This window comes from Giraffa tippelskirchi, chromosome 1 (assembly GCF_054371585.1).
Source record: "Giraffa tippelskirchi isolate mGirTip1 chromosome 1, T2T-mGirTip1v1.2.pri, whole genome shotgun sequence".
Lineage (NCBI taxonomy): Eukaryota > Metazoa > Chordata > Mammalia > Artiodactyla > Giraffidae > Giraffa > Giraffa tippelskirchi.
The window spans coordinates 157,108,950-157,131,825 of record NC_137275.1 but is presented as its reverse complement, the minus strand read 5'-3'; the positions used below and the strand labels follow the sequence as shown (position 1 = coordinate 157,131,825).

At 38.8% G+C, this 22,876-nt stretch overlaps 1 protein-coding gene across 23 annotated transcripts in view; it reads left to right on the top strand.

The window, feature by feature from the left end:
- Positions 1-22,876, top strand: part of KDM4C (lysine demethylase 4C) — a 435,647-nt gene that overhangs the window by 10,964 nt on the left and 401,807 nt on the right. For 21 of the 23 annotated variants that reach the window (XR_014056674.1, XR_014056681.1, XR_014056693.1 and 18 more), the window contains exon 2: positions 18,534-18,694. Coding sequence is in view for 9 of the 23 variants with exons in the window: in XM_081500458.1 (XP_081356584.1) it covers positions 18,551-18,694 (144 nt within the window). In the remaining 14 variants the exon portion in view is untranslated. Of the gene's footprint in view, positions 1-16,324; positions 16,449-18,533; positions 18,695-22,876 lie in introns of all 23 variants that reach the window. The other 2 variants (XR_014056722.1, XM_081500501.1) reach the window with 1 other exon arrangement.

Below are 22,876 nucleotides of genomic sequence, written 5' to 3'. Positions count from 1 at the left end.
AAGCACAGTATTTTTGATTTTTCATTTTAAAGGTTCATTTTAATAAGACAGTGGTATTTAAAGAGTTGTCAGTGAGCATAGTTCTCAGTATCATACTGTCGAGAAGCAGATAGACTGTGCCTCCCCTGAAAGACCAGGCAAATGGAGAAAGACTGGGCACATGGAGACATTTGTTTTGCTGTTAAACAACAAAAATTGTGAGTCCAACAACCAAAGGTGGCCCAGCTGAAGTTCTTTTTTTGTGAACATTAATGAAGGTTTGGCCTTATTTATTTATTAAACCATATTTTATAATCAGTAAGAAGCATTGGGTAGCAGATTATGATTTTTTTCTTTGTGCTGTATCATGATTGTGTCTATTATAATCTAAAGATTTGTTATCTTGAAAATTAAACTCACCTAAGACACATGGGAAATATTTTTAGATGCAGTCGCATGTCAAGGCAGCCCTGTACTGGTATCAAGATTAAGAGAATAAATGATAAATATCTGGGCAAGGTACTGTGCCAAACCTGGCGTATAGGATGAAGATCTAGCAAAATCTTCTCCCTAGAGCTTGATCTTTCGGATGGGAGTTGCTCCGAAATGTGCAGATTGCCATAACTCTTTACAGTAGTGTTTCTTTCGCTCATTAACAAATGAAGCAAGCAAGGACCATCGGATTTCTTATGTTTTCCAAACTGTTCCTCCTCCCACCCCTGGTATAGCTGATATTGCGTGTGGCTTATGCGATTGTGAATCTTACAGACTATAATTTCGAAGTTTGCATATGAATATATTTTCAAAAGTTTGCATATAGATATGTTCTCACAATAGTTTAAAATTTGACTTTCATTTTAATATTTGAAACTAAGAACGTAAGAGTAATTTACATGGCCTCCGATGAGTTCTTTTCATAGGCAATCTCAGATGTAAAGATTACTCGGGCTTCAATGTAGAGTTGGCAGCAACTTGTGTTTCACCCTGTGTGTCTACCAGGCTGTGGGATCTGGGCTGGGGCATTGTGGAGGGTGGCGAGGGGCTGGCTGACCCTCTGGCCTGCAGAGGGCGCCAAGAAGCCACAGCAGGTGTGTGGGTCCTGGGCACCTCTGGCCCTTCCTCTCAAGTGGCCCCTCCTCCTAAGTTCCCTGAGGAAGACAATCCAAGCCCAGTCAGCTTTTAGTCAGAACTCACAATTACATGAAATACAAATTTTGGAAACTATTGAAATCTCTTAGACAATTATGCTTGTCAATCCTTGTCACCCTGCTGCATAATAAAAGGGATTTAGAAAGTACATCAAGTTTCTAAATTCTTCTTACTCATAGGAGAACAATCCTTTTTTCCCCTTTCAAGCAGAAATATTGGTTGGCATTGATCGCATAATTTGGGGGGTTTGTCAGGACCCAAATTTTAGTGTAATTTTCCTAAAAATTGGAATTAACAGAGAATTAAGATTTTTCGCTTAATTTGTATGTATTGAAAATTGCTCAGAATTTCTGTTTAGCCTTTTTCATGACAGTCACAAATCTCTCATAATCAGATAGAAGGTTAAGTTTCCATGTTTTAAAAATGATTTTTCTCCTTAGAAATTTTAAAGCACTTTCATTCCATGTTTAAAGGTTTTATTGATATGCCGATTAGAGATTACCTTGGCTTCAAATTAAAAATAGGTTTGGAAGGAGAGTCTAACAGTAAAGAAAACATTGGTTACTTAAAATTAATGTTTTCTAAATTCTTAAGATAAATTTAATGCTACAATCTTTGTCTTGTGATCAGTTTATCATGTACTTTCCCATTGAAAGAATTTAATTTTTTGCTTTCTTCCAAAAGAGTATTTAGTAAATATATCTACTGATTTTTTTTTCTTTTCTTTGTCTTCTCTGTACCTTTGACAAATTGAATCATAAGATCTGACGTGCCACTTTCCTGCACTGCAGTATAAGAAACTGCTGGCTTTTATGAAACACTGCTAACTACTTCCTAGATAAACAGATTTCTTACTTTGAATTACTGCTGTTTGTAAACTTTCTTTTCCCTTGTCATGATACATTTATGTCAAAATTTCTTACGAGATTAAAGGGTATTAATACGTGTATACTTCTCATAACTAGAAAATTCTTGTATGTTAGCTGCCTCTGCTGTTAACAATGCAGAGTCTTCTGCTTGTCACATATTTGGGCATTGCTGAGAGGAATCTTAAGATGACTTTGTGTTCTGCCTCCATTAACTTTTCTATAGTGGGTATGGTTCTTTCAGTAGTCAGTGCTTGTGTTTTGCATTTTTGAGACTGCTCTCTTATTTTACCTATCTAACATAAAGTTTTTTCTTCCTTCCTCATTATCTCCAGGTCCTTGAAGTTAAATAATTTAAGCAGGCAAATTCTTTGACTAATCTTATTTAGCTACAGAAAGAGTTGTCTTTTGAATGAATAAATGAATGATTTAGGAGGGATAGTTAGAAAAGTCTGAAAATCTGAGTGTTTTAGAGGAAAATAATGAGATTACTTAAATGTAAAACTAAAGAATTGGAAATTAAAGTGGTTTGCCAATTTAATTTCCAATTCCAATTGAATGACTTCCATTTGGAAGCCATTTTTACTGAGAGAATGGTTTGTTAAGAATGTTTGTCTTTGAAAGTTTCATTCATCTAGGTGGAAAGGTGGGACTCTTGCAGAGGTAAAAGCTTAGAAATCAGGAAGGTATATAAGAACTTCAACTTGAGGAAGCTACTCAATTTTTATTAATGTAAATGAGCAATCCTTTCCATCCCTCCATCCTCTCTTTTCCCTCTCTCACAGATAACACTGGGCTCATGAAGAATCATAGAGATCATTAGTTTATTGATCCCCAGATTTGAAAAATAAGTTGGACTGACGTAGGCTTGTCACCTTTTAATTTTTTAAAATAAAAATTATCAAAGAAAACTTGCTATAAATTACTGTTCAAAAACACCAGCAAAGCAAAAAAAACGTTCTTCAAGAATAAAAAGTGTAACTTTATGAAAAATCAGAACACTTTCATTTCTCAGAACTACTGCCCAGTAGTGTTTAGGGACACTGAACTTGTTTAATTTCCTAAGTTTAAGGGTTACCAAGGCTAAATATTAACAAAGATGAAGTGCTTATACCTCTGGGTATAGATGGAACCACAGCTCAGTCCAATTGTGTGGCCACGATCTTGTCCAGTGGTTCTTAACTACTTTTTAGTCATGTGTGATGTATTTTGAGAGTGATGGGATCCTCATCTTGGGAAAAAAATGGACAAAAACAGTGTTAGGACTGAGAAGAATACTAAACTATGGATGAGTCCAGTAAAAACTTCTGCTAATACATTCGAATGCACAGTTTTCCAGAAAAATATAAATGATGAAATAGATTCAAGTTATAGGAATATACCATTTAAGAGTTTTTATTCTGTAGTTATATGTCTTACCACAAAGAAATATCAGGTTCAGATGGCTTTTCAAGCTAGTTCTACAAAGTATTTAAATAATACTTAATTTCAGCCCTCACAAACTCATAGTTTCTCTCTTTCAGGAGCACATCCCAACTCATTTTTTCAGGCTAACAGGTCTTCCTACCAGCACCCAAACAGGGACAGTTTGAATAAGGAAAATTACTAGCCTCACTTATGAAGATAGATAATATTAAATATATTATTAACATAAATAATTCCACAGTGTGCCATTCTGACAATACTTCATCATTAAATCAGGTGCATTCCAGAAATACAGGTTGACTCAACATTAAAATATTAATCTCAATCATAAATAAAGGAGAAAACCCATCATAATAGATGTAGAAAAAGCATTTGATAGAATTCTTTTAAAAGCAAATGAGCCCCACCCAGATAAAATTAGAGAAAAAAAAAACAACTAGAGAAAGTGATAGAACAGAATTTTTCTAACCCATTAAAGGGTACCTATACATAGTAAACATTATTCTGAAGTGTAATGGTTAGAAGCATTCCCTTTATAATAAGACATTTTACTGCCACTCCTCTTTAGCACTAGAGTCAAGAGAAATAAAAGGAATAAGTATTGTGACGGAAACAAGGAAAAAACAACTATTCTCAGATAATTTTCACATGATCTATATAGAATCATTAATCTATAGGCACATTTTTGGAAATGAGATTATTGGCAAGGTAGTCATGTGAAATCATTAAAAAGTTAATAACACAAACTGGGGCTCAGATAACAAGCTAGAGGGGTGGGATGGGGAGAGAGGTTGGAGGAAGGTTCAAGAGGGAGGGGCCATTGTATGTCTATGGCTGATTCATGTTGATGTTTGGCGGAAACCAACACAGTACTGTAAAGCAATTATCCTTCAATTAAAAGTAAATAAAAAAATTTAATGACCCCCCAAAAAAGTTAATGGCATTTTTATTTACCAGCAACAAAAGAAAAAATACACCAAAATGAGAAATGTATTTAAAACATGTTCAAGTGTTTAAATATAAAATGAAGTGACTGTACTCTTCAAAAATGACAATGTCATTGAAGACAAAGACAGACTCTGGAAATATTCCAGTTTTAGGGATACTAAAGAAGCATGACAGCTACACGCAATACCTAATCCTAGACTGAATTCCGTACTGGAGGGGGAAAAATGCTGTAAGGGATGTTTTTGGGTCACTTGACAAAATTGGAACATAGAAATTAGACGTAAATATTATATCTATGTTAAACTTATTGAAGTTGAGAACTGTTGTATCTGTGTGTAAGAGAAGACTTCGATTCTTAGGAAACGCACACTGAAGTTTTAAGGTGTAAAGAGTCATGATGTATGTAGATTACTTTCAAATGATTCAGAAAAAATAACATATATTTGTGAGTGTGTGGAGACAAAGAGAACATAAATTTATAAAGCAAACAGGGTAAAATGCTGATTTGATGAATCTGACTTAAGTGTATACAGGACTTTCACACTCCCCACCTCTTCCTGTAAATTTGGAATTACCTCTAAAGCAGAAGTTAAAGAAATAGTGTTGAGAGAATAAGTATGAGAATAAACCCACAGAGCTTTGTGTTTTTCTTTAATTCAAGTTAAGTTTCCTCATTGATAGGACTTTTTCCTAAGTCAGGGATGGAGGGCTTGGCACTATGGAAGGAGAGACTTTGACAGGTTTTGACCTTGCTTGATTTTTATGCCTGTATTATAAAGGCACAGAGTGATTTTTTTTTCCCCCAAAAGTTACTAAGTTTTTATTTTAGTTAAGGATGTAAATCAGGAATAAAGATACAGCTATTATTTTATTTCTACTTAAAGCATAAATATACATTCATTTGCTTATCTTTTGTTGTAGGGTAAATCCTTTTCTTTGAGTAAAGGTTAGAGTCCTGCATTACTCGTTTGCATGAACTGGACACTCCCAACACAGCATGTACCACTTTCAGTTTCTGGTTGTTTTTTTTTTTCATAAGTGAAAGTTAAGGCACTTGAAATAATATGAGCTACAATCTGTCTAGATTTTACAAATTCCTTTACCTTCTAACCTTTTGCTGTTAACAGTTCTCACTCTTCTTTTGATGTTCCTTTTTTTGTTTGTTTGTTTTTAAAAATTATCTTTACTGGCTCTTTCCAAAATATTCAACTTAAATTTTGTAGAAACAATATCATTTTTGTATATCTATTAAAATAATATTTAATCACATCACACAATGGCACAGTTTGCATAAACTGGTTTGGGAATAAGCACTGTTTGTTGATTGCTAAGTATGCCTTTTAGTTGATATTTAAAATAGTTATAGTGTACAAGTCTTGCCTATGTTGTGGGCAGCAGTGGTGTTTTTTGCAGACATTGCATAATATTTGGTGAATTGGTTAAGCCAAAGGCTGTTGAGAGTTTCTACTGTGGAAGACCAGTAAGAGTGAGTAGCTGTAGTGGCTGGCTAGTTTGTTAAATGGCTCAGTAATTTTACTCAACACTGCAAAATGAATTTTGAGTAATTTGGGTTAATTTTTTTAAGGTACAGAACTTATTATTACAAAGGATTACTGGCAAAAGGCAAATAGGTATGAAAAAAAACCTTCATTTGATTTATATCTGGTATTTTTATACCATGTTTCTTTCCCAGTTACCATTCTTAGGTTATATTTGATGATTTTATCAGTCATGATTCAATTACAGTGGACACATTCTTGGTTAACTTAAGCAGAAAGAAATTTGATACTGGAGTTGTTAAAGGTTGGAGAACAGGTTATTGGCTGGAACCCCAGGGACTTAATCTTCTGGGATGTCTCTCAAAACACCCTTGCTGGTGGGGTCACCTTAGGAACTGCCATTTTTGCCACAAACGGAAAACTGAAGAATCACAGAGTACAGGATCACAGCACCTGGGCTGAGGTCTGAGAGGCAGGAAGTTGCTGCTGCATCTGTTTGTCTCATGGACTCACCATTCAAGTTGTGGTCCAGGAGTGAGGAATCATGCCAGAGCTGTTAGATCCAGACTGCCTGTGCTAGATTTGATCCAGCAAGAAGGATGCCTTGTGGGTTTCCAAGTATTTCCCTTTGCTGTTCAATTCTGAATTCAAGTGTCTTAATACTGAAAGTGTTTAAATCATATCTGGAGTGCGTATTGCAGTGTAGTCTCTTGAAGATGGAGACTCTTCAGGCATTTCCCTTATGACATATTTTGCCTGCGTGATCAGGCTTGGTTTCTTCCCTTTCTTTTATCCCCACCTCAAATCAGTCAATCTCTTTCTCTCTCTGTTTCCCCCCAACCTCCCTCCCCTTCTCTCTGCTCATCTGCTTTCTGTCATTCTCTGTTAATGCCAAGGGAGGACAGTGGCTGCCACAGCCCCTCATGGCTTCCTCTGTTTCCCAGTTCTGAGTTCTGAGGGAGTGGTTGAGCTAGTTAGGGTCAGTTGTAGTCTGCAGGATTGGCTGCCTGGCTCACTCATAGGTGGGAGAAATTCTTGAGGGGAAAGGAGGAGGATGGCTTCCATGGGCTGGTGGTAGATAAGGGCTTTTTCTGAATGATCTAATTAAAAGGGGTTAGGTACAGACAGTTCTCATTGTTTGTGGTAGTTATGTCACTGTGAATACTGAATTAGTGAATTCTGAACTGTTGCTCCTATGGGAAATGTAATTTAGAATTCTGTGTCTTTCATCACAGGGCTTGTCAACTGGTCAGTATATCACCTTGTGTTGTGTGTGATTTGTTTAAAGACACCTTATTTAATACAAAAGTATTCATTCATTAACAATGAACTCATGCCAACAGTGTAACTGATGGCTGAATGAAGCTATGTAATATGTATTTTCATCATAAGGCACATCCTAACTTTCTTGGACTTAGAAAATTGTGCTTGGGGACTATTTTAAGTAGCTAAATCACCAGTAAGAAGCACAAAAATATAAAAAACACTGGCTATAAATAGGCTGCAAAAAGGATTGTTTACAATATGGGAGCTGAAACAAGAAGGCAAAGCATTGCCCCATTTGACCTCAGCTGGGAGAACATATTCACATATGGGTGATTCACATATTTCGCCACTTAGTTCATATCTGCAAATGGCCATAGGAGTGCCACAATCATTGATTTGCAGGTTAAAATTTTAGCAAATAGGTGAATTTGCAAATGCAGAATGCAGGACGAATGAGGGTTGAGTGTAGATTTGGAGTGGGAATCAGGAGAGCATTAAAAAATATCATTGGTAGTTGATGGGAAATGTCAGAAAAGACTTCATAATGCAGTCTGCACTTGAGATAAACTTTGAAAGATAGATTTTACCAGATAGCCAACCAAGGAGAGGCCGAGGAAATAGCATCGTAGTTATGAATACGATAATAGAATTTTAGATAAGGCTCAAATCATATCCTCAGCTCTTACTATGGGACTTTGGGCAAGCATTTTAATTTCCATCATTGGTGAAATAGAGATAGTTGTGATCACTCAATGGAGTTAACTTTGGGGTTGAAATAGGAGAGTGCACATTAATATACTTTGCAGATGTCTGGCTCACAGGAAGTCCTCAGTCATGTCATACAGGAGACACTTTTCTGTATATAGTGCAGCAAAGGAGGGAAATGGCCTGGCATATGTGGGAACTTTAGAATGAAGCAAAGGTTTCAAGTAGGCTAAATGGCTCTTTGAGGCTGTGGGAGAAGGCAGCAGCTGGATCGTTGGAAGTAGTTTTCATGCTGAAATGGTTCTGAGCTATTAAAGGGTTTAAAATAAGGATGGCATGATCAGTTTCATTCTTAGCAAGTTTGTCCTGTATTTATATAATGTATAGAGGAGAATTGAGGGGTAAATCAGTGAGACTCTTGGAGTAGTTTGGGAAAAAAGGGACCAAAACTTGACTTAGGATGCTAACACTGGGAATGGAGATTAGAGAATTGACATGAAAGATCAGATAGTTTAAGAAGTCTAATAGACAACAATTGGCATCCACATAGAAGTGGAGAATGAGGGAGGGCTCAGGATGGCTCCTTGGATTCTGATGTCATTGCAATGGAGGGTAGTGCTTGTGTAGGAGATAGTCTCTCTTTTCCCTTCCCTCTCTACTCTTGACCCTGATAAAGGTTGGATCTGCCTGTTCTTGTACTAAAGGCTCTCCTGATGCTCTGTGTATCTCTTTGATTGCAGTACCCAGCCTGTGATATTTTAACCACCTGTATTCCTTCTTACACATAAGCTCTTTGAAGATTAGCACTGGTCACTGTTGGTGACCAAAAACTATAGATGAATTGAATGAATGATGATGAAAACTATGGGATAGACAAGCAGATTTTGGAGGAAAGATTCTTTTTTATCTCTGTTAAGTTTTAGATTCAGTTTTGTGTCTCTGTTGAGTGTGAGAATCATCTCTGAATGGCTATGCCCAGTAGCCACTTTGATTTACTGAGCTTGGATTCAGGGAAGAGAGGTTCTTGCTGTGTGTTTCTGAGGCATTTGTATGGACAGCTGAGGCCATGTGCATGCACTCATCCATAGTGTCTGTGTCTGGTGGAGAGGGAAGACGACCACAGAAGGAGCCTTGCAGTCTATCAGTTAATAGGAATTGGGCCGAAGAAGAGCGTAGAAAGGAATTCCAGAAAGTGGAGTGACCATAAAAGAGTGAAAAGGGGTTGGTATATGTCGCACCATACCCAGAAGCTGTGGCAGGAGAGGACTTGTCCAGTTTTAAAGACTGCAGAGAGGCTGCTAAGAGGACTAAAAACAACATAGTGGAAATGGCAATTGTAAAGTCACTGGTCACCCTTTCCAGAATGATTTCAGTGTACTAGTGGATGAAGATGTCACATCGCAGTGGGACTGAAGATTGAATAGATGAATCGGACAAAATGAGTGTAGGCTATTTTCTGTTGGGTTTAATCTGTGAGGGTTGGGGAAAGAACGCTGCAGGTTGTAGCTGAGATCTATGTAGGAGGGGCCATGGTGTACAGGGAGCCTTTAAAAATTATATGGAAGAGATTTGAGCATGGTTGTGGGCAGTGGTGAAGAAGCTAATAGAAGAGATTGAATAGGTTGGTTTTTGCTTTGTTTTTGTGTTTTTGAATCCAACATCTCTGCCTACTGTAGCCTGGCAGTATGGTATTATATTTTGTAACTTTGAATCCCCATTTACAGTGCTATAGGGAAGCTAGTGTTATCTCATTTGAGTGATGGGGAAGAAGGCCTAGTTTTAAGTAATTTTCTTGATGCAGCTGTTAAGTGGAGGAGGTGTGTGCGAGGAATTAGAATCTGGCTGGTTTGGCTCTAAGGTCTGGCCTTACTTCTTGGTTGTCTTTTAAGTGAAGACAGTCACAATTTGAAAGAAACATACAAAATGATTTAGTTCAACTCCCATTGTTATGGTAATTTTTTATAAGATGCCATTTTCTTTGGTTGATATTACCACTGTGATGTCTGTTTAGCTGAATTGTTAGAAGGCAGAGAAACTGTCCTTTGTTTTAGTAAACTTTTGTTTAGTCTGGATGCTTCCACCTAAGGATTTGGACATGGCCAAATTAATCAACATGGTTCTTGGTCATTGTATTGTTATCGATCAATGGAAACTTTATCCCAAGGGAAAAGGATAATAGGATTTCTAACAATTAGGTTGTTACTATGTTGCACAAGCTATAACTGAATGGAAGTTTGCCTCCTCCTCTCCCATCCATTTTCTAATAATTGCCTACGTAGTGAAATCTTATTGGTGGGTGATAAAGAGACTCATACTCAGTCATCGAACACTGTATAAGTGGAAAGTTATAGGACAGTCAGAAAAAGTCTAAGTACTGAATCTAAAAAAAGTGCTGTTTTCTAATTTATGCCTTTTAAAAGAGGAATTTTCTAAGATATTTTCTGGTTTATAACAGAGCAGAATGTGTGCATTCTATAAACATGCAAAAGACCCTTTTTGTTCCAGTTGTGCTATTTCTCTTTTAATCCTATTTTTTTCCTCTTAATTCCATCATTCTGTTGCTTTTCTATGTGAATATCTGGTGACCAATAGAGTTGATGCATACAGGTTTTTTTTTTAAATTGTTAGGTTAATGGTTTTTGTTTTGTTTTAATTTTTATTGGGGTTTCATTGATTTACAGTGTTGTATTAGTTTCAGGTATACAGCAAAGTGAATCTGATATACACGTACGTATATCCACTCTTTTAGATTCTTTTCCCATATAGGTCATTACAGAGTATTGAGCAGAGTTCCCTGTGCTATGCAATAGATCCTTGTTAGTTATCTGTTTTATATATAGTAGTATAGTGTATATGTGTCAATCCCAATCTTCCAATTTATCCCTACCCCTGTGACCATAAGTTTGTTTTCTACATCTGTAACTATTTGGTTTAAACCAAAATAAGTTAATTTTAGCCTTTTTAAAGATTCCACATATAAGTGATATTATGTGATATTTGTCTTTCTCTGTCTTTTTACTTTACTCAGTGTGAGCATCTCTAGGTCCATTCTTCTGTTGATGGACATTTAGGTTGCTTCCACATCCTGACTATCATAAATAGTAGTTGCATATAGTTTCTTTTCTTTTAATTTTGTTAGGCTGCGCCAAATCTTAGTTGTGACTTGCAAGAGTTTTAGTTGTGGGCACGTGAACTCATATTTGCAGCATGTGGGATCTAGTTCCCTGACCAGGGATCAAATCTGGGCCCCCTGCATTGGGAACATGGTGTCTTAGCCGCTAGACCACCAGGGAAGTCCTTAGATGCATATATTTTTAATCCATATCCATCATGTCTTTTTAATGCTGTAACAATCCCCCGTTCCTACACCTGCCACCACCCCTCCTCCCACATTAGCTTTTGGAATATGGACTATTCCACATCCAGTGTTTGACATATTGCTTTCTTACGATTGTGTTTAGTTTGTTCCACTAGCCCCTGTGTTTCCTGACCACTAGTAGTTAGATTTAATAGCTCAGTTTAGATTCAGATTTATTTTTTAGGTAAGTATGATTAATAGGTAATGTTGTGTTTTCCATTGCTTCATGTCTACTTTGGAGAAGGCAATGGCACCCCACTCTAGTACTCTTGTCTGGAAAATCCCATGGACGGAGGAGCCTGGTAGGCCGCAGTCCATGGGGTCGTGAAGAGTCGGGACTGAAGCGGGACGACTGAAGCGACTTAGCAGCAGCAGCAGCAGCATGTCTACTTAGTCCATCGATTGTTAAGCTGATTCCTTCATTGTAAAGCTTCCTGTTGTCACCTCTTGATTTTAACATCTGTTGATGATGTTTCCTTAGATTCTTTAATAGGAATTAAAAAAAAAAAGGTAAATGGTGATCATATAATTCTGTTACTTTTTTCTACTTTTATTTGTTGAAATTTTTCTATAAAGAACTTTCTACCGTCAGTTCTTTCCTTACCTTATGTAGGGGCAGAAAAAGTTTCCCTTCTTCCCTTCTAGATTCTTTGTTCTAATAATTAATTGACATAAGACAGATCAATGAGAGAAAAGCAGTTTTGAAAAATAATAGATTTAATTTTGTAGGTACAGGAACCCCAAAGATAAGAGATCCAGGGGCAATTTGGGCAATTGAGGCTTAAATGAAGCTTGAGCTAAGGGATGGAATTGGGGCCTGGGGCTTCAAAGGGGAGGAGGGTAAATCACCAGATGAGAAGAAGAGCAGATGTTTGATAAGCAGATGTTTGCCCTGTTATACAGGTAGGTTTTTCAGATAAAAAAGTTCTCTTTGGTAATAGCTCTCTTTCTGGTCCAGGCTCCCTACCTAAATTCTTCAGATAGGTAAGGGAGAGGTAGAAGTTTTTCTTGAGTCTGCTGGGTCTTGATTGCCTTCAGCTCAAAATAATTCACGTGCCAAAGAGATACATTTTGAGGTCACAGATTCTCCTCCTTACCAAAAATTTCATTTGTTCAGGAAAGACAAGGACTTGATTCTTCCTTTTGTTTTAAACCTTTGGAGTATTACGTTGATATATTCCAATGGTGATTGATTCTTTTTTTAATAAAGGAATATTATAGACTTACACATTTACAAATATATGATTTCTTTATTTGGTTAATTATGTTATTGTTGCTTAGTCGCTAAGTGTGTCTGACTCTGCGACCCCATGGACTTTAGCATGCCAGGCTTCCCTGTCCTTCACTATCTTTCGGAGTTTGTTCAAGTTCATATCCATTGAGTCAGTGATGCTATGTAACCATTTCATTCTGTAATGGTTGATTATGGTCCATTATTGTCATTTATTTTGATGGCTCACTTGCCTCCAGATTTAGCCAGTGGAAGCCCCTTCAAGTTGGCTTTTCTGTCCTTTTGACACGTTCCCCTCATTTTTTGAGTATTTCCTTACTTTCTGGCAAGGAAGATATTCCAAGCCTACCTTGTAGTTTTTTTTCCCACTTGTCTTGGAATCAGACTTTTATCCAAGAAGCCCTGGTTCCTTTTAGTGGAGAATGGTAATATTTAGCATTAGTCAGCTAGGGCTGCTGTAACAAATGACCACAAACTTACGTGGCTCAAAATAAGATTTATTCACTCACAGTTCTAGAGGCTAGAGGGCCAAAATCAAGGTGTCAGAAGGGCCACACGTTCTTTAAAGGATCTGGGAAGAATCTGCCCGGTGTCTTTCTCATTTCATGTTGTGCTTGCTGGCTTCTCTTGATTTGCAGCTGCATGACTCCATCTGTATTCATCTTTACATGGCGTTCTTTCCTCTGGGCCTGTCTCCTCCTCTTTTGTAAGAAGACACAGTCATATTGGACTTGGGTCCCCCCAATTGAATATGACCTTATCTTAACTTGATTATATGTATAAAAGGCCCAGTTTCCAAATAAGGTCACATTTGCAGGTATTGGGGGTTAGTTTTCGACTTGTCTTTTTGGGGATACAGTTCAACCCATAACAGTGTTTGACCAAGGTTGTCTGCAAAACAGAAGCTTACATGGCTCCCTGTGGGGTCAAGTTGGTGAGCTGCCATGGAAGGACTGAAAGGCCAGACTTCCAGCTACCTCAGGTGGTACCTGTGCCCTGCCTTTCTCCAACCTGGCTTACAGGGGCTGGAGTAGAACAGAGAGGTAGCACCTGCCCTGTCCAGGCCTTGGTGGCTCAATTTCTTTTTAAAATCTCACTGTAGGAAAGGAGAAGGGAGGACTGGAAAGTATGGCCTCCGGGGTTTGGGCAGGTCCTCATAAGGAACCAAGGGGAGGCTGGAATAGAGGTCTCTTCAGACACTAACACAGCTGGTAGTTGTCTCTTTGTTCATTTTATTTCTAGCCTAAGGCATTATCTGCTTAACTAGTAAGTGCTGTGTCTCCCAGGGGGTGATGCTTTATAGTAGATCCTCAAGTGTTCTCTTCATTGTAGACCAGTTCTGTGGCAGGCATTGTCTAAGAAACTATTACTCCCGTGGTGAGAGCCATAGGTTTTTACTCTTTTCATAGTAATTGTTTCAACGACAGGACACAGGTCAGAAATACAGGTGTGTATATCGAAAGCAATATGGGCTACAGATTGACATTTAGTAGGAAAACATCAGCTTTAGTTTTTTTATTACCAAATAGAGATATATTTTGAGAATAGGAGAGTAGATGTTAAGGTAAAATTTTTCAGGAAAGAGGCTTGGGCCAATTATGTAAGTATGAATTAGTGTTAGAGTTGTTTTTTACTTGATGAGAAAGATCTTTATTTCATTATAAAAGTTCTTAGGGTACTTACTATAAATATGATTATTTGGTTTGATTGGTCTTAAAAATATTGAAAGCCAGCTTTGTAGAAGCAAAATAACAAAGTTATCATCACAGATACTGCAGTCACTCACTTTGGGGACTCAGTCTCTATAGAGATGTAGCATTAAAAAAATGACTATTGCATCACCTTCAGCAGAAAATCATAGAGATGTTTTTGTAAAATATAAGTCATTCTCCAACTAGGAAGCATTATTGCAAGAGCATTTTAAACCTTTTCTGCTTGGCTCAGAGAAATAAAGGTAGAAGAGAAGAGGGGCTGGCAACATTATTTGATTGATCAATAATATCATGATTTGATTAATAACATTGATTAATAATAACATGATTTGGTTCTAGCAACATTAATAAGTTTAATAATGATAAAGATGTATTAGAAAAAACTCAAGGAACAGAATATTTATAAACTAAATTTTAAGGGTAATGAATGTATGTAGGCAATCCCAAAATCAAATGAAAATGGTTGTACTTGTCCAAAATGATCAATATCACTAGTAATCAAAGAAATGAAACTTAACACCAGACTTTTTTAACTGTCATATTAGTAAAAGTTTGGGTGATGGGATTAACATTAAATCTTAAAATACTTTAATGTTTTAAAGTTTGTCACATTGTATATTAACTGTATAGATTGAAAATGTCTAAATGTGAGCTGACTAGGTCTTTTGTATATGTACCTGATTTAGAGGTAGAAATAGTTGTGTGTAATCAGGAGTAGTGACATTAGAAGGAAACGAAGTTTATTTCACAGACCGGTTAGCAAACTAGGTCAAGGCGGAGGTTTAATTCTGGTTGTTACAAACTTGCTGTGCATCTTAACAGTCTCATCACTTTAGTTTCCTGTCAGAGTCCTTGTTCTGTCAAAACTCTTGACTCCTCTATTTCTCACTTACGTCACAAATTTTGTTCAGAATAGATCTTCAATCTGACCACTCCTCACTGCCCACCCCTGGTCCAAGTCACCATTTTAGTTTGCCTGGGTTCCTGTAAATTGCCTCCATGCTTCCAACCTTGTCCTTTTTTGATACAACAGCCAGACTCACCTCTCTGCTTAACATCCTCCAGAGCAGTTATCTTAGAAAGCAGTGTCGTCTCCTTGGTGGGAAATGCATGTTAGAGTATCCAGAACATGAGGTACAAGAAGGGGAAGAAGCTCAAGATTACTTCTCATCTCACTCATAGTAAACACCAAACTCCTTTTCTCCCCTCTCACGCCTGCCCTCACCGCCTCTCTTACCGCCGCCTTCCTTGCTTACCACACTCACTTCTTCTTCTTTTTTTTTTTAATATTCATTTATTTGGCTGCATAGGAGTCTTAATTGTGGCATGCAGGATCTTTAGTTGCAGCGTGTAATTTCCTAACCAGAGATTGAACCCTGGCCCCCCTCCACTGGGAGTGTGGAGTCTTAGCCATTGGACCACCAGGGGAGTCTCACCACACTACTTCTTGCTGTTCTTTGAAGAGCCCAAGAGGCTTCTTACACTTGCCTCAGCCTTAAATGCTCTTCTTCCAGATATCTCATGGTTTCTTCCCTCCTTCAGGCCTCTGAAAGGCTTCCCTTGCCCACCCCGTGTGAAGCAACTACCTCCCCTCTTTGCACTCTGTGCCCCTACCCTGGTTTACTTCTTCATAGCACTATTACTTATTTATTATCTGTTTCTCCCCTCGGCTACTGTTAGTGTTTTGTTTCATTCCATCTTGAATGTCTGCCCACCAGTCAGGCACTTAGTACCTAGTTGAATGATCAGGTGAATTTCCAGTTTCTTTTTTAGCGGTTTCTCAAGCCCTTTGCCTAGAGAAAGGGGCAGGGCCCCTTGTTCTTCATCTGTGGGAAAGTAAGGCTGCCTTCCAAGTGCCAGATGTTTCTACAAAGGTGCTCTAGGGGCTTCTCCTTTCTCACTGCTCAGATTTTTATATTCTATTACTCTTTACCAGGTAAATGATTTCTGTTTTCTAAGTAACTTTTCCACATTAGGGACCAGTGCTTTCCTTTTTCCCACATTTGGTATCCTTTAGTGTAAATCCTTTAGTAACATGTTGACATTTATTCCGTCATTCAGTTAGCAAATAGTTATTGCAGCAGGTATTACGAGCCAGGCCAGGTACTAGACTAAACGCCAGGGCTTAAAGAGATGGAGAACCTGCCTTTCCCTTGAGGAGCTTAGACTTCAATGTGTGGTTGCAGGTGCCATTGGGACAGGCAGCTGATGTAAGAGGAATGCAGAGAGGGAGGTCCAGACACACAGCGTGGCTCACCTAGGCCTGCCCCAGAGGGTTGGGAATCTCAGCAGTGGACAGAAGTTTGCCAGGTGAGGAAACAGGTAAACACTGCTCCAGTAGGAGGGAATAATTTGGGCGAGGGTGTAGAGAGCTGTACTTGTTTAGAGAAGCACAAATCACTGAGTCTTATTGAAGCATACAGTAAAATGTGAGTCTTCCCAAGTGGCTACTGAGCAGGTAAAGAACCCACCTGCTTATGCAGGAGATGGCAGGTTTGATCCCTGTGTCAAGAAGATCCCCTGGAGGAGGGCATGGCAACCCACTCCATTATCTGTGTCTGGAAAATCCCTTGGGCAGAGGAGCCTGGCAGGCTACATGAGACTGCATGTAGCCTGTGTAGGCTGCAAAGAGTCAGATGTGACTGAAGTGACTTAGCATGCACGCACTGTATAATGCAGGCTGTGACGGTGGACACAGCCATGATAGTTCTTGCAAGGGGCCTGATCTGGATGCTTCTAAAGGGTTCCATGTATCCTATGTAGAGGAGGGACTTTGATCCTGCAGCCCAGGGATTTGGGCCTGTGCACCTGAAGGGACGGGGCTGGTGAGGTGGCCTGAAAGTGAAGTGAAGTTGCTCAGTCATGTCCAGCTCTTTGTGACCCCATGGACTTTAGCTTGCCAGGCTCCTCTTTCCATGGGATTCTCCAGGCAAGAATACTGGAGTGGGTTGCCATTTCCTTCTCCAGGTGAGGTGGCCTGGAAGGCTTTTAAATTGCATGCCTCCTTCCTGGGGCAGGGGGAATACAGAATATTTTCTGTTAGGTATTAATATTATCTCCACTCAGATTATTTTCTAGTTTAGAATATCTAGTTTAGAATACCCCTGTCCTGAAGGGTGACAGGGTTTAATTCTGGAGTAGCTCATTTCCTTCACGTACACTTTGTGAGATAAAGGCTGATTTAAACTTTCAGTGCATAATGATAATGTAGCCCTGAACTGTTATAACCTCCTATCCCCTTGCATGTTTCCCCTTTATCTACTACATCCCTCATTTCCCACCTTCTCTTTTTGTCAGGCAAATTGAATTTATTATAAAAAAATGAGAAAAGGAAAGCTTTGTTCTGAGAGGATTAGGTGTTTGAGCTGTCAGATGCCAGGCGCTGTCACTGTATGTATAGGTGGGATGTGCAGGATTCCTTCCTGAGGCATGCGTGCCCATGCTCCTCATCACGGCACATGGTGGGCACATGGTGTTCCCTTGCCCGGCACACGGTAGGTGTTCAGTAGATGTTTGTGGAAGGAATCACCCTGTTCATTGACAGCAGGATTAAGTCTGCATTTTCACAGCACTACTACTACCTACTTTTCCACTTTGATCTCCTGAATCTTTTCTTCCTGAGCTCCAGACTAGCTAACCTCCCCTCTCCATCCCTGCAGACTTCAAATATTTCCATCACCTCAGATGCTCTTTCTCTCATCTGACAAACTTCTCTGTACCTTCTCATAAGACCCAACTCTGCTCCTTTCCAGGGAAGTCATTGCTGAGTAACTCAGATGGAGTCAGTTACTTCTTCCTGTGTATAGTTTTGTATTGAAGTTTGTTTGGCCTCCAGACAGTCAGCTTGGAAGACAACCTTTCTTTACTCTTGTACTGTACAACCTCCTATAGTGTGCCTCCAGCACTTTAGTCTGGTGTCTGGTGGTTTTGCAGATGGGGGCTGGTTTGTAAGTTTTTACAGGAAAGCACGTCATGGTGACTAGAAGCACGCCTGAGTAGGCTCTGTGCTGGGGATGTGGAATATTCTCCATTTACCACTCAGCCTGCACCAGGCCTTTCCATAGGTGCATAGATGAGCGTCTGCTTCAGAGTTGGTTCCGGAAACTTGCAAAGTTAGAAAGTTCATTCTTTCTAGGAAGGACTCTGAGGAGGAGAGCAATGTAATTAGGTCAGCAATTTCATGCCAGCAGTAGGAGCTTGGGAGAAGGAGAGGTAGTTTTTCTTTTCAGGAGTCCGGGGAGAGATGAGGGAGTCTCCCTAACAGGGTGGTAGAAGGGAATGGTAAGTAACTAAAAGAGTTTTTGCTGGGGAAGCTTACCCACTATTTGGGAGGAATGACCACTGACCTTACCACACAGAAACTCAGCACTGATACCCGAATCATCTTCTCTGTAGAGACTGCTCCAGCCATCATGGAGGTGGCCGAGGTGGAGAGTCCACTCAACCCCAGCTGTAAGATCATGACCTTCAGACCCACCATGGAGGAATTCCGGGAGTTCAACAGATACCTCGCATACATGGAATCTAAAGGAGCCCATCGAGCGGGTCTTGCAAAGGTGATTATCTTCAGATGTTTTTAAGTCAGAAAATGATCACTTGGCCTTTCAGTTATACTCTTAGTCTTCTTAATGTGGGAACTTGGTTTTTCCAAAGGAAGACATTTGCAAAATCTTTGTTCTTGTTAATCCATGTGGAGCATTTGATTTCTTCAAAAAATAAATATCTTATTTTTCTTTTAACTATTTATACTAGGTTACATTCTAGGGCTTTAAGAAAACAATCATACTGAACCAAGAGTGATTCCCAGAAATCAGAGAGATCCATGTAAGGGTTTCAGAAATGTGAGCGTATTCATAAATTTCATTAGTTGCTCACAGAGTGTAGGTATTAACCTGAAGCCTGAGTACTGCTCCGCTCCCTCTACCCTTCTCTTCCTCTTTTTCCCTGCTGCTCCCTGCTTTCTCTCCCTCCCTCCCTTCTTCATTCTTTCTGTTTTAAAATGTAACAGATTTATTAGACATAATTCACATACCATACATTTCACATGCCATACAATTCACCCATTTAAATTGTGCAATTCAGTGTTGGTTTTTTTTTTGGGGGGGGTATATTCACAGAGTTGTGCAACCATCATCACTACCTACTTCCAGAACATTTTCATCCCCCTGCCACTAATAAACTGTACCCTTTAGCAGCCATTCTCTATTCCCTGCTATCCCCTACCCCCTGCCTCTTGGCAACCACTAATCTGCTTCCTTTCTCTATGGATTTGTCTATTCTATTTTTTTTTTTAGTTATTTGTTCATCACATGTGGAGAATGTATACTCTGTGCCAGGCCCTGTGTCAGATGCTGGGTGTGTGTGTGTGTGTGTGTGTGGTGCAGGGAGGTGAGGGGACAGAACAAAATCCCTGCCCTCTGGAAGCTAATATACTAGTGATAGCATTTTAGGAGTGAGATGGGGGACATCTAAGCAGAGATCTAAAGGATATAAATGAAAGTCTTTTCAAGATGTGGAGATAGAAAGAATATTAAGTCCAGAGTCCTAGAAGCTGACCTGAGCTTTATTACGGCTTGTACAGTCATAATAAGGCATGGGCGTTTTATTCTAAGTGCAGTGGCAAGTGTTAAAAAACTTAAAAGCAGAGGGATGGAGGACCCCATGGCTGCTTGTTTGTTTGTTTGTTGGCCGCTCTGTGTGGCTTGTGGGATCTTAATTCCCTGACCAAGGATGGAACCCAGGATCCTAGCAGTTAAAGCGCTGAGTCCTAACCATTGGACTGCCAGGGAATTCCCTGTTTATTTTTTTTGTTTTGTGATATTATTTTGGTAAGATCACAGTGGCTTCTACATGAAGAACGAATTTGAGGGGGAGGAGAGCAGAAGCAAGGAGTCCTGTCAGGGATATTTGTGACTTTCTCAGTATCATAGGCAATGAGGGCTAAGGCGCCAAGGACTGCGTTGCAGGGTTGCCCTGTAGCCGCAGAGTTAGAGCTTTGAAAGAGAGGTTGTCCAGGTTTGACCTTAACCTGAGATTAGTGTATCTTTCTGTGATGGAAATCTATTTCAATTTAAAATTTTATTCAGAAGAATAGATTTTTTTGGGTACTTGCTTAATTTTATTATTGTTCTAAACGTTAAGTTTATAATACGGATTTCTGTGGACTTGTCGACCTCACCACATAAATTCCTGAGCTCCAGCAGAGCCTTCTCTACTGTGGCTCTACTCGGGTTCTCCTTGAAGCCCCATCTCTGTGGTGGGTCCAGGAGCACTGAGAGGAGCTGCAGAACGAACTTCCAGGCTTGCAGGGATCGGTGTTCAAGTTCTCCTTCTGTATCTGGTTGCAGCTGTTTGTAATGTTGAACTGTTCTGGCGTCTGTGCGTTGCAGTCTTACTTTTTTCTGTGTAGTTCAAGTCACTGCTGGATAAGGTTTAAAATTTGAGATATTAAGCTGAGTGGATTAGGGGTGGGTAAGAGAGACAAAAAGAAGATAAAAGTTTATAGTGAATTTCTCAGATATGCTATCCTTAGTTTAATCTTTTCATTAGGTTAGCTCTCAAAGATCCCATTTTTGGAACCTTAACACTTCCAGGTTATCTTTGAGGAGAAAAAAAACATGTTTAAGTTGAAGAGAAGATAATGGTATTTCAGAATCATTTGGCACACAAAATTTTGATCATAAACTTAAAATGAACCAGCTAGCAATGTTTGGGCTTTATTTGGGCAGCGGGGAGTTGGGGTGGCTGTCCTCTTTTCTGGGCTCTGAATCCAGCCCTTTGTCCTGTAGTTCTCTCTCTTTGTTCCCTGAAAACATATACCTTACTGTGTTTCCTCGGGATTAGTGAACATCCCATGGCCATGGGCATGTTTAGTAAAGTTAGAAGAGAAATTGGCAGCTACCCCCATGAGGGAGCTGGAGTACAGAGAGTACGTCTGTGCCCCTGTGGGCATTCTCTGACAGAGCGGAGTTAATGAGAACTACAGTTAATTTTCTGGGTGTTGAACCAGACACCAACCTGAGTCCAGATTCTCTTTATCAAGTGAGATTCATTGACAAAGATAGAGATAGTGATTTTATATTCAGTAATTTCCTTTTACTTATACTACGAATACAATGAACTGTTTTTTTAGTCACTTTTGCCATCTTTTATATCAGGTCACAAAGACTCAGTTTCACCTACTTTTTTCACCTCAATTTCACCCTTCTTTTTCTGGAAGTTGCAGCAATAGCAAATGTATAAAAGTGCACCAAATGGAATCAAACTGTATACGTTAAAACTGCATTAATGTTGCTATTTGTTTTGAGGGCTAGCCCTGGGGAACAGAGCCATCTGTGAAATTCTTTGTTAATGCATCCTTTAATGAATTGGTCTTAATTTTTGATTAAGATCAATTTGATTGGTTTGAAGAAAGTGGTTGAGTAGTGACTTTGGCCTCAGATTACAGTCTACCTTGGTTGGTAACATTTTTTGAATTTATACTTTACATTTAATGTTTTTCCCCCCCAGAGTGAGAGGTTTGACATCCTAACTTTACCTAGAGTTGTTGGTCTAGTTGGGAAAGTGAAAAAATGACAGTGTCCTTAAATGTAAAACTTGTACTTTTTTGTGGAGAAAGGTTATAATGAAACATTATTACATGAGGAACGGCCAGATTCTTCCACAGGAGTATTATGGACATACTCTGTCCTAGGCCTGAGGTTATCCTCTAGAGTACAGAGCTTCAAGAGTAGCGTAAAGGTGGCAGATAGCTGTCTGTGTCCAAAGGTGAAGAAAGATGGGAGAAGCACTGTCCTTCCTCCTCGTGCTTCTACCTCAGTTGGTTGGTGGTAGTAATGGCAACATAGTTCAAGATCAGTAATGCAAATACATATTTCAGCTAGATAATTTTTACTGGTAGAGGGCCCAAGCTTGGGTTGGGGAAATATTAATATAAAACATATATTTCTGTTTTGATATAATCAGGAAGGTAAACTTCAGGAGGAATGGGTTTCCTTCCTTTAGAGTCCTTACAAGTGAAAGTTTAGCTTTTGAGTATTTTAAAGTCCTAAGTATTGCATATTGTGCTTCCATTTCCTATGTGAGAAAATACAGTGTGTTAAGAATTAAAATTATAGTTGAAAAATAAAATTTTTGTCATAGGCCTGAACTTACAGATTTTTAAAGTTCTGTTTGAACACTTTAAACTTTAATCAGAGTAAATGAATACAAGCTCAGAATAATTATGAAGATAATATTTAGATTTTTGTAAATGTATTGTGTTGTTTAACTTTAGAGAAGAAAATTTGCTACAAAATGTTTTTGGGATGAACAGCTACCTGTTTTTCACAATGCTGGAAAATATTTAAACATGATGTTGATTTTGATTGTGGATATATTTCTAAGCAGGAGCCTGAATAAATCTGTGTTTTAGTTTTTTGAATAACCACATTCATTTCTGATGAAGAAAAAGTTAGTATTTATAAAATTCTTCATTACTATCCTTTGCCCTTTCGGAATATGATCAAGACACTGTAAGTACGTTTATCCATTTGGCACGGTTGTCCACACTCTTAAAATATTGAGTATGTGTTCTCAGTAGCGTAAAGTGTGATTGTCTCTGGTGTCATTTTAAACTAACATACCTTAGAGTAAAGTCAAATGTATAATATTACCTTATTGCTGATGAAAATTAAATTAAGTTTAGAGTTTAAAGATCACCCCATCTCTTTTTTGAGTTAATATTCATTTATTGGCAG